The sequence below is a fragment of the Silene latifolia genome, chromosome 11, assembly GCF_048544455.1.
Source record: "Silene latifolia isolate original U9 population chromosome 11, ASM4854445v1, whole genome shotgun sequence".
NCBI lineage: Eukaryota > Viridiplantae > Streptophyta > Magnoliopsida > Caryophyllales > Caryophyllaceae > Silene > Silene latifolia.
Window position 1 is genome coordinate 175,602,805 of NC_133536.1, and position 18,358 is coordinate 175,621,162.

At 43.0% G+C, this 18,358-nt stretch overlaps 1 protein-coding gene across 1 annotated transcript; it reads right to left on the reverse strand.

The window, feature by feature from the left end:
- Positions 1-17,617: 17,617 nt before the first annotated feature.
- On the reverse strand, positions 17,618-18,080 carry LOC141614393 (uncharacterized). The gene is made up of 2 exons (XM_074433138.1): positions 17,766-18,080; positions 17,618-17,683 (listed from the first exon to the last, which is right to left on the reverse strand). The coding sequence occupies exons 1-2, from the start codon at positions 18,078-18,080 to the stop codon at positions 17,618-17,620; spliced, it is 381 nt and encodes a 126-aa protein (XP_074289239.1).
- Between the last annotated feature and the right edge of the window lie 278 nt (positions 18,081-18,358).

Consider the following 18,358-nt stretch of genomic DNA (forward strand, 5'->3'; position numbering starts at 1 on the left):
GTTTCTCATTAATGTGTCCCATACGGCAGTGCCATAGATAAGTTTGATCTTTGTCACCAGCCTTTAACTTTTTATTCATTACGTGCAATATTTCAGTGGTCTGATCTAAAACATAAATTCCATTCATGGAGACTGCCTTGCCATAAAACATATCGTGTAATGAGAAAATGCAGCTATTATTCTCTATTACAAATGAAAAACCAAGTTTGTCAAGTGCAGAAACTGAAATAATGTTTTTGGATAGACTGGGTACATAATAGCAGTTATATAAAAATAACTCAAATCCGCTTGGAAGCTGGATCACATATGTTCCCCTCGAGACGGCAGCCACTCGTGCTCCATTCCCGACACGCAGGTCCACCTCACCCTTTACGAGGGGTTCGATGTTTCGGAGCCCCTGCACATGATTGCATAGATGAGAACCACAACCAGTATCTAGTACCCAAGTTCCGTAACTTGCATGGTTAATCTCAATCATATGAACAAAAGTAGTAGAAGAAGAAGAAGACATACCAATAAGAGTAATGCGACCTGCTTTTATGTCCTCATGGTATACAGCACATGTACGCCTCCAATGCCCAGTCTTGTGGCAATGGTGGCACTCCATGTTACCGGTCTTGCTCTTTGTCGCGCCTAGTGAGGTGCTCGACTCACCAGGCCCACTCTTACCCGATCCCGACTTCTTAAACTTCGGCTTACCTACTGCTAGAACTGCCTGAGCTTTGCCCTTACCCTTGCCCTTTTTTGATACAACGAGAACATCCTGTTTCAGGCTCCCACTAAACTTCATGTCCTTCTCGGTCTGTACGAGAAGGGAGTGTAGTGCATGAGGACTTTTCTTCAAATCATTCATATAGTAATTAGCTCTAAAGAGCGCAAAACCATCGTGGAGTGAATGAAGCATGCGGTCAATCACGATGTTCTCACTGATCTTACAATCAAGTGCCTCCAGTTTCTCGACATTGTCAATCATACTGAGAATGTGTGGGCTAACCGGTTGGCCCTTCTGGAGTTTCGCCTCAAAGAAGCGACATGTATGCTCATAGGTCACGATTCTCGGTGCTTTCGAGAATACCTTAGTGAGCGTGGTGAAAATCTTGTTTGCACCTTGGGCTATGAAGCGTTTCTGCAAATTGGATTCCATTGTAAAAATGAGTACGTTCTTTATCGCACCCGCTTCCATGACGAAATCGCTATACGTGGCGATCTTGTTAGCTCCAGCCGTGGGGCCTGGGTTTGACGGGATGGGCTCTATCAGATATTTGAGTTTCCCGTCAGCGATGGCGGCATTTCGTAATCTTTGCCCGATCCGCGAAGTTTGATCCATCATTCTTCGATCGAGTAGACGATTCATCCGATTCATGAAGATCCGAAGCCAGGACTCACGGTCCAATGTGGCACTTGGCATTGGGTCGTTCATTATACGACCACCATTTTGTTATTAGCGAGTTTAAATGATCGTGTTCTACACTTTGAAAAAGAAAGAAAAACAAAACGAAATAAGCAACTCATCGAGGTGATTTAAGTCTAATTAAAATTCATTTTAACGTGTAGACTCATTGCACTTGTATAATCGATCTACCTCAAGAATTACACAAATGATCCCAAGACTCAATTTCTGTAAATTGATTAGCCAACTGTTTGGCTAGTTCTACCGTTAGAACTCTCGGTCGATAGATTTCCGTAAATCCTATCTTTAGTCCACCATAATCACAGGATCGTACGAGTGACCATAGTGTTGAGATAAAATAGGTCAATCAGTTCCAACTTACCCGACGTAGAAGGGGTCATATTATGCCTACCGACGAAGAAGGGATTCATTGGAGTTTGACCTATAAAGACTATTCTCAATTTTTGGTTATACGAGGAAGATCCCATCAACTTAGTTTTAATTCATTTAAAGTGAACGAAAGTCTAGCATTACGTGAATGAATTAACTTAGGTGATGGCTTATTAATTCCGTGTGACATCTGTATGTCATAGAAAACTAACGTGTAACCTCTATATGAGTCAGTTTTCATGCAAATATTAGGTGGTTTGGTTTTAGGCGGAATATGATGCAAACTATCGTTACGATGAAAAACATAAAAAATGCAAAACGTAAATAAAAGTCCTAGTGTGGCCTATCCTAGCAAAATAAACATAATACAACTTTGGAATCCACCGTTGGACCTGCGAAGCTTGTCTTGATGTTCCATCTTGATCCATGCAGCGGGAGTGAGCATCCGATCTCCATCTTTGGTCTTCTCAAAATTACAATTAAAAAATTACAAATATAAACCTATTTAAATTCTAAATTAATACTGTAATTACATTGAAAAATCCAAAACGGAGATGCGAGATCTCAAAATACAACCAAGACCGTGTTCCATCATTACGGTAACACGTTCTACTAAGGCCACACTAAGTTACAACCGTTTGTAAATTTAAATACGTAATAAAACATTCATGGCATTCAAAAGTAACGATAAATAAAAGATGCATCAACTAAAACAAAAATTTATTCGTGACATAATTCCGTAATTATGTTAAATTTATCCAAACCACTTTTTAACGCTTAAAATTATATGACAAAACCGCTTTTATCAACTTAATTTTAATTCATTACAATCCGTTACTTTAAACTGCTTTAAAATAACTAAATGGTACATGTGTGAACCGTTTCACAATCAAGCGAGTGTACAAAATCCGTATTATGTACATATTAGGCCGAAAAAAAATAAAACACAATTTTTTTTTCTTTTCAGCGCGGCCAGAACAAAAAGGGCTCGATCGCTTGATACTGCCAGTCGATCGAGTGGTTTGCCAAACAGAAAGTGCTCGATCGACTGAACTCGAGGTCGATCGAGTACTTTTATTAGCAACGCTGTTCGATCGAGTACGAGGAAATCTCGATCGAACAGTTAGGGTTTTAAAAATGGTCGATCGAGTACTGCGATTACTCGATCGAGTAAAACAACACAGAAAAGCACTCAAACGAGTAGTATTACGCTCGACCGAGAGCAAAAACAATTCTGAAACATTAAAACCCTTGTGAAATCGATTTGACAAAACAAAACCAATTGTAAATATGACCTAATTCGTATAAAATTAAATCTACAATTGACAAAACCTTAACATATTGTTATAATTATCGTTTAAAATAACAATATGCAAAGAACAAATCGAAAACAAAATCAGTCGATCGAGACTGATCAGCCATGAGCAAGCATGTCACGGTTTTAAAAAAAAATTATCGATTCAAATCGTTTTATGAAAATCACGATGAAAAATTTACGTGGCCTCGCTCTGATACCACTTGCAGGGTAATATCCGTATAAAACCCTTTAAAATTAAGGACTATAACGTAATTTTATCATGCGATTAATTGTCATAAACGAAAAACAAGAGAAACGATAAAAGAATAAGAATCAACCTCGGGTCCTGTGCAAATCGGCCTAAGAACAGAAATCAACGTAGATTTCCTCCTAATTGTTGCACCCAAGATCGCCTGAGACTATGCCCCTAGTGCTAGAAATTGCTCTCTGATTGCCTTGCAATATTGAGAGAGCTTTTGTGAGTTTTGATGTGAGATCTAGGATTTCAGAGAAAAATACTCCAAAACCCTAATTTTCTTTCAAATGAAAATGATTAGGTCAAAAGGAGAGAAGGACTCTCCTTTTGTTCATCTCGGCCAAACCTTGTACCAAGGGAGGGAGTGGGCTTTCCACTTTCTCCTTATTTAACTCGTGGTCCGTCTCGTTTTGCTAAATGTATATGACGGGTTTTAATTATAAATCGTCATCCTATACCGGATATTAAAATATCGACTAGTAGCATGAATCAGTCGACATGTTAATACTTGTCCGATAATGACAATATTGTATAATTAATTAATTCAGTATACATTAATTAAATATAACCGTTTATATTCAATTTATGAATTAACCGCTTAATTCACCTTAGCTAGTATTATTTAATCCGTATTAAATAATTATCTCAACATCGTGTTTGACTAATTATTAGTCAATGACTCCGACTAACCTCTTAGTCATATTAGGCATCAACATGACTGTATTTTCATACCGTCACATCTCTCAAACGTATCCTATAGGTGTGACTTTTAGGGACCAGTTGATCACCGCCATCTGTATGACAATAACGTCAAACTTATCTAGCAAGCCAACCGTTATTGATAAACGTGGACCAACTGATAATAATACAAAAGTATACCCTTTGATCCTTTTAGAGATTTATATGTCATTGCACTAACTGTGGAGGACACCAGCCCCAACAAAATAAACACATAACGATCCCAAGACACACCCCATAATGACCGGTTCAAAGTTGTAGGGCGAGATCACGACTTTAAGACGTCTCCCAAGCCTTTGCATTAGCTCCTATCAACTCCTACCCGGGTTCATTTTATTTTGACTCCCTAGATTCATTGGGTTTAATAGTTACATGTCCCAAAATCGTCGCTCTGATACCACTTTGTAACACCCCGAAACTCTAAGTGCCTTACCAGGACCACTTAAGGCATTGGAATGCTACCATCTAGGTTACCCGAGGCAATGTATATATCAAATAGACAATAGCGAAACGTACTTTAATAAAGAAATTTAAAGTGATACATCTCCAAAACAAAGACGGATAAATAAAATACAACTATTCCCAAAAATGCTAAACCAACTAAGTAAATTAAATCAATGTTTAAGACACAGCATAAGACATCAAGATATCTCGTGGCAACTCAACCCAACTATCCTATACGCATCATCTCATACCTGCTTAATACCTGCTCACCATCCCTGAATGGATCACCACAGTTTTCAAAACATTTAAACAGGGTCAGTTACTGTTTACATACAACAATACAACAGAAACAATACACCAATCATCCAATCTCCATCATAACTCCACACACCTGACTAAACACTAAAGTGTGTAGTTCTGCCAGAATACTCATCTCAACAAGTATTCCACACTGCCAGTGGGGGACCGCAACCGTTCCCACCTAAGCCCCGCTCATCTCATCCGAGCGATAACTCATGTTCCTAAATGTGCACATCCCTTCTGTGGTGGGTTCCATATAGGGTGAATCAAGGGCGTTAAGCCACTCCCGCAAGTGACTCCACTCAGCTGAGGACGCACCTCACAAACCACAGATAAGCAATCACAACCAACCACATTATGCAACAACAATTACCAATTACCGATTCCAGTATGATATTTATCAACCATCAACGATACTATGTAAACAATAACCCAGTAGGGAAACCCTAACGGGAATACGCAACCATCAGACTGTCACACGCAACTAATAAGTAATGCTCCTATACGAAACCTCCTCCTATAATCACATATTCATATAATTATAATCTAATCAACATAATACACCCAAAACCCCCAAATCTACCCAATTAGGGGTTTAAACAAACTCAACGAAACATTTTAAAAATTATACAAGAATCTTACCCTTAACACGACGAACTCAATGGCGTAAAGAACAAGACAATCCGACGATCCTAGCCCTTGGGATTTGCAAACAACGTGAAGAATGAAAACAACGTAACTCCTTTTCTCTCTTGAAAGGTTTTAGAAAAGTGAAAAGTGACTAAGAAAGATGACGGAATCATTTTATACTAATTACCCGTTATTAACAAAACTCGGCTAAAATAATCCGTAAGACCAACTTACTCGATCGAGTAAGTGACTTACGCGATCGAGTGCCCCTTACTCGATCGAGTGTCACACGTACACGATCGAGTACCCAACAGGCAGACTACTGTTTTGCGTAAAAACATACTTACTCGACAGAGTAAGCCCCACTCGATAGAGTACCCATAAAAATAGAAAACCGTAGTATTACTCCTACACCTCCTCCCATACAAAGCCTCGAACGGTGCCATACCAATACTCGTGTGATAGCTGTTGTTATAAGAAAACTCAATCAGATCCAATCTATCCTCCGGGCTACCATCAAACTCCATCACACAAGCTCGCAGCATATCCTCCAAAGTCTTGATGGTCCTCTCTATCTGTCCATCTGTCGCAGGATGAAAAGCAGTACTCATCTTCAAGGTAGTTCCCATCAATTCCTGCAACTCTCTCTAGAACCGTGATATGAACCCCGCATCTCTATCTGACACTATATCCTTAGGCACCCCATGTAAATGAACCACATGCTTCCAATAAGCCAAAGCTAACTGTATCTTGGTCCAAGTATCTTTTATCGGAACAAAAAGAGCTGACTTTGTCAAACGGTCAACTATCACCCATATCATGTTGTTACCCTGCTGGCTCCTCAAGAAACCCACTATAAAATCCATTGAGATAGATTCCCATTTCCATTCAGGTACCTCAATAGACTGAATCTTACCTTGTGGCCGTCGCTCCTATCCCTTAACCCTCTGACATGTCAAACATCGAGCCACAAACTCAGCCGTTTCCTTCTTCATCCCAGGCCACCAGAAAGTTTTCTTCAAATCTTTATACAACTTATCACCGACTGGATGTACTGAATACGGTATGCAATGATCCTCTGTCATGATTATCTTTTTCAACTCCTCATCACTAGGAACACACCATCTCCCATTAAATCTCACACTGCCATCCGTATGAATAGAGAACCGAGACATCGTCCCTTTCTCTACTCCAGCTCTCCACTCCACAATCTTCGGATCCAAAGCCTGTTTCCGGCGAATAACATCATAAAGATCTGGCTCCACTGTCAAGTCCCCTCTAGCATCCCCTTTATGTATCACATGTATCCCCATCTTCCCCACCTCATCTCTCAGTCTCATCAAAGACATAGTTGTGCATAGAGAATGCACACTCTTCCTGCTCAGCGCATCTGCAACCACGTTTGCCTTCCTTTCATGGTATATAATATCCATGTCATAATCCCCTATCAGCTCCAACCACCTCCTCTGTCTCATGTTTAGCTCCTTTTGAGTGAAGTTGTACTTGAGACTTTTATGATCTGAAAACACCTTAAAGGTCGCCCCATAAAGATAGTGCCTCCAAATCTTGAGAGCAGACAAACCTGCACCCAACTCTAGATCGTGCATCGGATAATTTTCCTCATAAGGCTTCAATTGCCTAGAAGCATAGGCAATTACTTTCCCGTTCTGCATTAACACACATCTCAAACCATTCTTTGAAGCATCGGTATATACCTCAAAGTTCTCACACCCTTCAGGTAATGCTAAGACTGGAGCTGTGGTCAAACGCTCCTTTATCGTTTGGAACGCCGTCTCACAATTTTCATCCCAACGAAACCTGTTCTCTTTCCTCATCAACGCTGTCATAGATCTGGCTATCTTATAAAAGTCTTTCACAAACCGACGATAGTACCCTGCCAAACCCAAGAAACTCATGTTCTCTGCCACATTCTTCGGTGCCTCCCACTTAGATACTGCATATATCGTTGTCGGATCCACAGCTACACCATCCTTGGAAATCACATGCCCCAGAAAGGCAATTTCCTCTAGCCAGAACTCACACTTAGACAACTTTGCATACAGCTGATTGTCACGCAAAGTTTGCAATACTAACCTCAGGTGCTCTACATGCTCCTCCTTAGTCTTGGAATAGACTAAGATATCATCTATAAACACCACCATAAACTAATCCAAATTCTGACTGAAGACCCGCTTCATCAAATCCATAAACACTGCTGGTGCATTAGACAACCCAAACGACATCACCACATACTCATAGTGACCATACCTCAATCGAAAAGTTGTATTTGGTATGTCCTCACCCCGAATCCTCACCTTATGGTAACCTGATCTCAAATCTATCTTTGAAAAGACTCCTACCCCACTTAACTGGTCAAACAGATCATCTATCCTTGGCAAAGGATACCTATTCTTCACTATAACCCAGTGCTCCCCACGGTGATACTCTAGGTCTAATGTATCCCTTATCAATCAAATCATCCAGCTGTTTCTTCAGCTCCTCCAACTCCTTCGGACCCATGTGGTACGGTGCCTTAGAGATTGGTCCCGTCCCTGGTTTCAGTTCCACACTGGAATCTATATCCCTCTTTGGTGGTAAACCTGTTATCTCCCTCGGAAAAACATTTGCAAACTCTCCCACCACTGGTATCTGATCCGCTATCGAACTCATCTTACTATGGTCTCTCACATGGCATAGGATCAAAGGACACCCCTTCCTCAGATAAGACTTCAATGTCATCGCTGTAATCACTTTGACTTTGGGTTTGACAACAAACCCACGATAAGACACACTAACTCCCTTAGGAGCTCTCAAAGAGACTCTCTTTTGGTGATAGTCAATTCTAGGTTTATACTTACCCAACCAATCCATGCCAACTATCCTCTCAAAACCATCCATAAGAAACTCTAACAAATCCATCGGTAGGTCAATCTGTCCAACTATCATGGACACACCCTTATACAACCTCCCACATGATACAGATTCACCCGACGGTATAAAAACTTCATCTTTTACAAACTCAAACTCTCTCAAACCCAAAAACTTAGCATGACTCGATGATACAAACGAATCTAATGCCCCCGAATCAAACAAAACAAAGGTAAAGACACCATTAACAAGAAAAGTACCCATGATTATGCAAGCATCATCCTCAGCTGCCTTCTTGTCCATCTTGAAAAGCTTGCCACTGGTGTTCTGTCCACCTCCCTGGACAGTACTAGCAGAAGTAGATGGCTTGGCAGCCGACCCCTGGTTGTTGTTCGTTGTCGGTCTCTGATATGAATTACTGCCATTGCGATTAGCCCCACCGTGGTTGTTACTCTGACCACCCTGATTACCCCACGACCCAGCCAGCCTGTTACTAGCATGACTCTGAGACGGACTCTGAGAGAAACTCTCCTGTGATGGCCTCTGGAAACCCCTGTCCGCAGCACTGGTGCACTCATGTCCCTTATGGCCTACACCGCCACAATTAAAGCAAGATAAACCCCAGCTGCTACTACTACCACCTCGGCCACGCCCATAGGAAGCTCCACCACTGAACCCCGATCCTGACGAATAAGCCCTTGCGTGGTTATGGCCACCCCTCTTGTAACTGGACTGACCACCACCCTCACTCTCAGCCTTCCTCTTCTCGGGACCCCTCTCCCTATTCTCCTTAGCCATATCTACCATCCTCTCTGCTCTCCCGGCGCACTCATATACTTCCTTAACATCAGTAAGGTTTCCCACAGGTAACTTCTCCATAATCTTATATGTCAAACCCTTCTCAAACCTCAAACCTAAGTTCTCCTGGTTCAACCCCATATCCTTAGCATACCTCAACTTCTCATTGAATTTGTGATTGTACTCAGCCACTGTCATGTCCGGAGTCATTTTTAAATCATCAAACTCTTCTCTCAGCTTACTACGGACATGCTCCAGCATAAAATCTTGATGCATAGCTCTCTTAAACTTATCCCAAGGTATAGCTGACTTTCCCTGTCTCACATATAGATCTAAGGCACTCTCCCTCACCTTATCCCACCATTCTCCGGCCGCATCTCTCAAGTAGAATGCAGCTTGTTCTATTATAAAGTCCTTAGGGCAATGAACCACATTAAGAATATTCTCCATATCCCTATGCCAATTGTCGAGCAAAATTGGCGCTCCGGTGCCTATGTATTCTTTTGGGTTGAAACGGGCTATGGTGACACTCATCTTAGCAAAATCCACCCCAACCTCTTTATCTTTCCCAAACTTCTTTAAGCCTCAGTCAGCGCCTCTTGATGCTCAAGCATCTTGGCAACCTCATCAATACTCATCATCTCGGCCCTAGCATACAACACAAATCTTTTTGGCCGCATCTTTAATCTATATAAGAGAAAGGGTAAACACAAACACACATCCCGTAACTGAAACACCTAAACGACCTGTGCAGAACCTACTCGACCGAGCTCTTAAGCCTCAACACCAGAACCTGACCAGAATCCTCAAAAACCTCACTCGATCAAGCTCTTAACAAACTTAAACGAGTTGCCCACGCTCGATCGAGTCCCCCATCCTACTCGATCGAGTGCCCAAAAATAGCAGACTGTCCAGAAATGATATACACCCCACTCGATCGAGTCACACCCACTCGATCGAGTACCTCACCTACTCAATCGAGTGCCCCCAACTCGATCGAGTCATGCTGACTCGTATACTACCCGCATGCTCAACTCAACTACTTCCCGCAACAACTATATATATATATATATATATATATATATATATATATATACAACAAACAACATCCTATTTCACATGTTTCTAATAAGCCACATTAGAAATTAATCACCACGCAATTTCGTTTTCATATCAACATATAATCATGCCACTTAACTCACCTTTTGCCTCCACATTCTCCATTCTCCACATTCATATATCCACCAATCCACACAACAAAATTTCCAATATAGATATACAACATACAAAAATAAACACATAGCGACCCCAAGACACACCCCATAATGACCGGTTCAAAGTTATAGTGTGAGATCGCGACTTTAGGACGTCTCCCAAGCCTTTGCATTAGCTCCTAATAACTCCTACCCGGGTTCATTTTACTTGACTCCCTAGATTAATTTGGTTCATTAGTTACAGGTTCCAAAATCGTCGCTCTGATACCACTTTGTAACACCCCCATACTCCAAGTGCCTTACCAAGACAAACTAAAGCATGGGAATGCTACCATCTCGGTTACTCGAGGCAATGTATATCAAATAGACAATAACGAAACATACTTTATTAAATGAATTTAGAGCGATACATGTCTGTTTTAGCAGGAATTCTCACAGAGATAATGTCCAGCTAGGGAAGGATTTGCAGGGTGATCTAACTCAAAAACAAATAGTCTGACTAGTAAAATAGAACAAATAAAGGAGTAAGTGCAAAAGTATGACACATAGATTTATACGTGGAAAAACCCTGGGAATAAGGGAAAAAACTACGGGCATCAAGCCAAGAGGGATTGTTACTATGAGTTTTGATACCCTGACAGGGAATGTGTATGTCAGACGAAATGTATAGTACGGTTGCTTAGTAGTAATGCTAAGATATTTAGTTGAATACAAGTTTGAGAGTAAGTGAATGTGTAAACAAGTGATGATCTTCTTTTCTTCTTCTCTTCTATTTATAATAACTTTGCAACGGCTCCTTCAGGTTGATCTTAGGGTTTCCTGGTAAATAGGACTCGTGCCTTATTTACCCGGAGGTAGTTGCTTGCATTTTGTAACATTCCAGTCGTTAGCCTTGCTTGGTCAAATCTTCTATGCTTTCGTGTTGAATGTTGAATGGGTCTTCCTTGATTATAGGAACTGTTTTTCTTAGTCTTGACCTTGCTTCAATCATTTCCTGCCTTGCCCTGATCATGCTGACTTTGTGGCTAAGGTGATATCCCTTCATATCAGGCCTAGTAGATGCCTGTCTTATCTCACCCTCCTAGTTGGTGCCTGATCAGGCGTTCTGATTACTTTGTATGAGATGACTTTCGTTCAGGCTTGGCTTTAGGTATTGTCTGACTCATGTCTGACAAGACAGGATAATTTTGGGCCTAACAATTGCCCCTTATCTTCTTATTCCAATGGATCTTGCCAGGAATAAGGATATAAAAATTTGGGCCAGGCAAAAAGGTGTATAAGATAATATTACCGAAAGAGTTTGTGTTTACTTCAACTTCTATAACGGCTAGTTTCCATAAATGAGGTAGGTTCATCAAACCCTAGGAGAGTCATGATTAGGTTTGTCCACTTGTGTTGTCCGTTTGTTTTTGCGGCTATAAATACTTTGTTTCATTTACTTTGCTCTCATATTTCCATTTTCCAAATTCTTCTTTCTTTCTCTGTAATTCTCTTTGCAAATTTGCCTTCTCTAAAAAAATCAATCTTCAATTTAAACCTAAAAAATGGCCGGAGGAAGAAGAAAGACAACAACATCCAAGGCCGCTGCTGAGGTTGAAAAGGTTCATGTGGTTGTTGATGTTCCAAAAATCATTCTAGAAGATGAGGTTATGGAGGTTCCTGCCCTTCCAGAAATTCTGTCCATGACGCACAGGGGAGTTACTTATACCCCTGTGAAGGATTTGTCTGCCTCCTTTCCTGAGGCTAATCAATTGAAGCATGCTTTTGAGCATTATTTGAAGGGCAGGGGTCTTCTCCCTGCTGAGGCTGAAGTTTGGATTCCTGAAAGTGGTCCAGTCAGGGCTAATTGGCGTAGTCCTGGCTGGTTTTGTATTTTTGAGTGGGTGTTCAAAGGGGGCTGTCAGCTTCCACTTTCTCCTTTTATGGCCGAAGTTCTCAGGGCCGTCAGGGTTCCTCCTTTCCAACTTATGCCAATGGTTTGGAAAATTGTTCATTCTGTTGAACAACTGTGTGCCAAGCATAAGTTGGTGATTACTTTTGAAGATTTTAAAAACGTCTATCATCTGAAGATCAATTCTACTGGGCGTTTCAATCTTCGAGCCAAGTCAAAGATGGCTCATTCCAATTTTGACTCAGGTGATAACAAAGGATGGACATAGACCTACATGTTCATCAGGGCTGATTCTATTGCCCCTGACTTAGATTATCTCAGCTATCCTGCCGTTGAGGGAGGTAATTTCCTTTCCCTGCATTCAATTTTGGTTAGGAATGACTTATTAATTTTTTGAAAATAGGCTTACTTGATTTGTCCTTGTAGTGGTTGATTGGGCTAATAATCCTGATGCCGAGGGATCAGCTGATCGGATTGCTGCTTTTATGACCTTGCCTGATGAGGAGAGGACGTGGCCCGCCTATCTCGGGCAAGCACCTATGCCCCGTTTCAAGAAGGCTAAGTTGAGCACCTATAAAGCTGTTAAGGGTGCCAAAGCTTCAGGGGCTTCTTCATCAGGCAGTAAGTTTGTTGGTTTTGCTTTGTGGTGTATTTTGTTTGAACATATGGTAGTATTACTGATATCGGGTCTCGTCGTGTAGCTACCACGGCTTCTGCAGGATTGCTAGCTTTGGGTTATCTTTGGTGAAGGTAGGCGTTTCCCAGATTACAGGGGAGAAATCACGGAGTAGTGAGGCTACATGGAGTGACAACACATTGCAGGTCCAGGCGCCTGCCTATCAAACTCAATTGGTGTCTCCCCTAAAGGTTGTGGTTGATGAGCCTGGTCGGGCTTAAAAGAGGAGAAGCCTGATGAGACTTCAGAGGGAGTTGATGAGGTTAGGGGGGTTAAGGCTAGGCTTGAAGAGGTCTAATTTGCCAAGGAACAGATCCATGCCCATTCTTTCCTGGTTGATGATCCCTTCTATAAGTATCAGGCTGAGGAGTTGTCTGCTCGTGCTCTGGCTGCTATGTACCGGTCCAGGGATTATGCTGCTAACCTGGTCACCATGCTGTAGGAGGTAATGATTCTGTTTTCCTTAAGTTTGTTTTGGTTGTGTGTTTTTTGTTTTGCTTTGCCTGATTAGTGGTCTTTTTGTAGAATGTGAATGACATGTTGAGGGGTGGCTGTCAGCTGGAGTCTGCAAATGGTGTCAAGGATACTTTAGACTAGGAGGTGCAATGCCTGAAGAAGGATGTTGTATCCCTGAAAACAGATTTAGAGGTGGCCAAAACGGAGAATGAGTCTTTGAAGAAAGATAATGAGGTAGGGAAAGCACGGTTGGTGGTGGAGACATCAAAGTTGGGTTCTGCTCAGAATGCTCTGAAGTCTCTCCAGGCCAAGCTTGAGGAGGCGCCGGATGCCCATAATCCCGGTTGGGTATGCCTGTATGAGTACCCTTTTACCCAGGGTTTGTCTCTTCCTTTCCCTCCTTTGGTGCAAAGGATCTTGCGCCACTATAGGTTGGCTATCTGCCAGCTTGCGCCTCATGCATTGCGTGTTCTGGTCTCGATCTGCATCCTTGCTGAAGATCATGATCTGGGGATTAGTCTGGGTGACCTCGCCCTGCTCTATACTTTCAGGCCCTTTGTTGTCGGGCTTATCACCTAGAGGTCCTGCGACCGCAACAACCCTAGCGTTATCCTTCCTCCCAAAGTGAGGGATGAAGTCTGGAATAAAAAAATCATTTTTGTTAAGATTGACTCTCTTACCCCTAACCCCGAGTACTTATTTGATAAGTGGGGGGGTCTCTAAAGGTAATTTTAGTTTCCGGGCGTCTGTTGTTTTTCTTTTACCTTAATGTTCTTACTGGTGTACTGTTGCAGGTTTGAAGCAGCCAGTTCCCTCAAGAGATCATAGCGTGGTTAGCCGTTTATTTGCTCTCCCTATTGCAACTCGTTCTTACCCTGGTGTACTTTCTTCCCCTGTTGGTGCATCTGCCTCCGTGCCTCTTGACATTAGTGAAGAAGAGCAAGAGGAGGAAGAAGAGAGAGAAGAAGAGAAGGAAGAAGAGGAAGAGGAAGAGGAAGAAGAGGAAGAGGAAGTTGGTACCTCCACCAGTCAGCAAGAACCCCCAGCTGCCGAATTCCAGATGTCGTCTGGTAAGGCTTTGTTTTTTATGGGTTTTCATTCTTGGTATATGATCATTTGTGTTTATGTTCTAACTGTGTTCCTGTACTAGGGAATACTTCTGTTTCCTCTCTTTCCCTGCTGGATATAAAGAGGAAGTATGTTGCTTCTGCCTCCTCCGGTCCTTCTCCTAGGAAGAGGCCATCACTCCCTACTGAAAAGGAGCTGGTTAGCACGCCTGTCCCTATTGAGGTTGCTCCTCTGGATGCGGTGGCTCCTAGGCCACCCCTGCCCAATACTTCCACCGTAATCCGCCTTCCCAAGGGGTATGGCTCCAGCGAGGTGCCTCTCTGGCCTCACATGGAATAGTTCCTGCTCCCTGTTGCTGTCCATTCTCTGGGAAATACCCCTCTTCCTGCTGTACTAGATGAGGCACCTGGACGCGCCCTGCAAGTACCTTCTTTAATTTCCTTTATGTTTCACTGGTCCATTCTGTTCGTGCTGCTGACTGTTCCTCTTGCAGGTTTTGCAGGATGACCTGTTTCTATGCAGGGAGGTTGCCAGATTGATGAGGGAGGTGAACAATCTTAACGTCAACCTGGGAAAGGTGGAGGCAGATCTGGCGCTGGCTAGGAGGGAGAAGGGGGCTGTCTAGAAGAAGCTGACTGAGGAGAAGGCAGCTGCCCAAAAGCAGCTGGATGCTGAGAGGAAGGTGGCAGAAGGGCGCATGAAAGAGGCTCACAAGGAGGTGAAGCTACTGAAGCACCTGCTCTTGGACTCTACATTGGTTTCCGCATGGGAAACAAAGATCAAATGAATCAAGGAGTTTGAGGCGGATGAGCACTCCAACTGGAACCTTGCTGAGGAGGAACGACTGTTCAATGCTGCATATCCAGTCAAGCCGGACTTCAGCCTTATCAACGACTTGCTAGGTGGTGATGATGGAGAGACCAGTGCTAGGACTGAACAACCAGCTGTCGCGTCAGTTGAGGAGGTCAGGGAGGAAGCCCTCATCGCCCAAGGAGGGGAAGGTCCATCTGGAGGAGAGGCTACTGTGGAGCCTAACATCCCTATGGATGTTCCTGCCGATGACGACCTAGATTCTGCTGCTGCTGCCTAGTTTAGGCATTTAAATTTTAATTTTTTATCTTGATGTTTTGTTGGGCACCCTGTGTCGTGGCCCATTGTAATCTAACTCTTGGTGCCTGGTGGTTTTGGGCACCTTTAAGTACTCTTTTGTTTTTGCCTCGTAGGAGGGCAGAAAATATTTTCTTTTCAAGTTCTCCCTGCTGAGGGGTGTTTATGAAAATTTCGTTTTGTTCCTTCGGTTTTTTTGCTAGCAATTTTTCATTCTTTCTGTTTGTGTGCCGACTTCGTTCTTATTGAGGTGTCTATGGTGGTTCAGGGAGCTTTCTGTCCATCAGGATGCTCGAATCCCTCTGTTTCGAGCACGCGCACATTGGGTACTTCCTGCAGGAGGAACATTCTCCTAGTTCTTGTTCATCAGTTAGCCTACTAGGACATTGCCATAATATTCAACTTACTATATCCATATTCATTCCAAAAACAACGATAAACTTAAAAATGGAAGCAATTTCATAAATCCAAAATAGTTTAGGGAGCACATAGTGTGTTCCCCCAGAATTTTTACAACAACTTAAAAGAAATAGAGTTTCATTTTAGCCGTTTGAAATACTAAGTATGCCGCTTCCACATTTTCCTCCTTGTGACACCTGTGAAGTTGACACCAAGGGAAAATAAGAAAAAAGGTTTTTACTCAAAGGATTCTAAAGATACGTTGTAAGTTGTCATTTCCTTAGTAATACCTGCTGAATTTAGGAGACTTAGCACATGCGTACTGAACGAAAGACCTTGCCTGGTGACTTAGTTGTTCCTGCTGTCAAAAGAGATGTTACTGTTAGACCAATGCAGGTGGCACAGTCAAGCGGTACGAAACAAAATGATTAGTTCTTTGCGTATGTACCTTATGAGAGAGTGATCTGTGGCTCCAGCAAGTGGGTTCTGGGGTTGTTCCCCTTTGAGCGGTAGCCGCTTAATCAAAGACACTTTTAGCAAGTTAGTTCATGTTCTAAGGTTTCTGGAGTACTGAATGCTAGGATTCAAGGGTCTTGGGATGTACCTGTTGGAGGTGGAACTCCTGGGTCCTGCACCTGGAACCTCAGACATAATACTTTTTAAGGTGAATGATGTTCCAGGATCTAGGGACAGCTTCCCTATTCATAGTCTCCAACTTGTATGCCCCATTATACACGATGCCTTCTATGCGGTAGGGACCTTCCCAGTTGTAGGCGAATTTACCTGCACTCTGATTCTTGGTGTTTGGGAATATCTTCATGAGTACCAGGTCCCCTACCTGCAACGTTCTCAGCCTTACGTTTTTGTTGTAACTTCTGGCTGCTGTCTACTTGTAGGCTGCTATCCTGATTTAGGCGCTGGTCCTTGGCTCATCAATGGTATCCAGGCTGCTGGCCATTTTTACGTGGTTCCTCTCTTCAGTGGCATTGACATACCGATATGTCGGTACTTGCACCTCAGAGAGAATAACTGCCTCGACCCCATATACCAGATTGAATGGTGTTTGAGCTATTGCCACTTTGGGGGTGGTTCTATCAGACCACAGTACGAAGGGGAGCTTATCTGTCCAGTTGGCTCCTATCTCCTCCAGCCTTCTTTTCAGGTTGTTCATGACTATCTTGTTGCTGGATTCTGCCTGACCGTTGGACTGTGGATTCCTACGAGTAGACTTAAACAACTTGATGTTCCACCTGGCGCAGTAGTTTTTCCGTTCTGTTGGATATGAATTGTGGCCCGTTGTCACATATGGTTTCTGAAGGGATGCCGTATCTGCTGACTATGTTCCTCTTGATGACGAATATCACATGTTTCTCCAGGATCTGAGGGAAAGCTTCTGCCTCTATCCATTTAGAGAAGTAGTCCGTCATTGCCAGCATGTACGTCCTGTTTCCAGAAGCATGGGGTAATGGTCCCACAATGTCCATTCCCCATTTCATAAAAGGCCAAGGCGAGATGATCGGATGCATATGTTCTGCTGGCTGGTGGCTGACAGGGGCGTGCCTTTGGCATTCTTCATATTTCTTGACGTAATCTATTTCGTCCTTCCTCATGGTAGGCCAGAAGTAACCCTGCCTTAGTGTCTTGTTGGACAGGCTCCTACCCCCTGTGTGATTTCCACAATCACCACTGTGGATATCACACATCACTGCCTGTGCCTCCTGTATGCTCAAGCACCTCAGATAGGGTCCTGCCAAGGACTTCCTAAATAGGATACCATCAATGAGTATGAATCTGGAAGATTTCATTTTGAAGCTCTGGCGTCTTTACTCGTCGTGTGTAATACCTCATCACGTAGCCAACTAATGTAAGGCTTGCGCCAATCATCAGTTTCTTCCTGGGGTGTGGCAGTACGCAGTATCCCTGCTTCGTATGTCCACTGGGTGGTTGTAGCCTTTCTGGCGTTCTGTTGTTCATTCTGGCGTATGACAGGTTTCATGACATGTATGAATGGTATAGAACCCACTGCCTCTGGAGTGAAGGCTGCTCCCAGGGTGGCGAGAGCATCTGCTTCAACATTTTGGTCCCTTGGTATCTGCTGGATGTGGAAGGAGGAAAAGTGGAGTTTGAGCTCCTTCGCCACTTCCAGGTAGGCTACCATTTTAGGATCCCTGGCCGTGTACACGTTACTCATGTGGTTGACAATAAGTTGGGAGTCGCTATACACCTTGATGTGGTTTATTTGCATTTCTAAGGCTAATTGGAGTCCTAAGATTAGGGCCTCGTATTCAGCCTCGTTATTCGTTGCTTTGAACTCGCACCGTACTGCCTATATTATTTGTTCCCCCTGAGGTGATTTCAGGACCATCCTTACCCCTGCTCCCTTCATGTTGGATGCCCCATCAACATGTAATTCCCATACTTGCTCCCCTTTAGCCT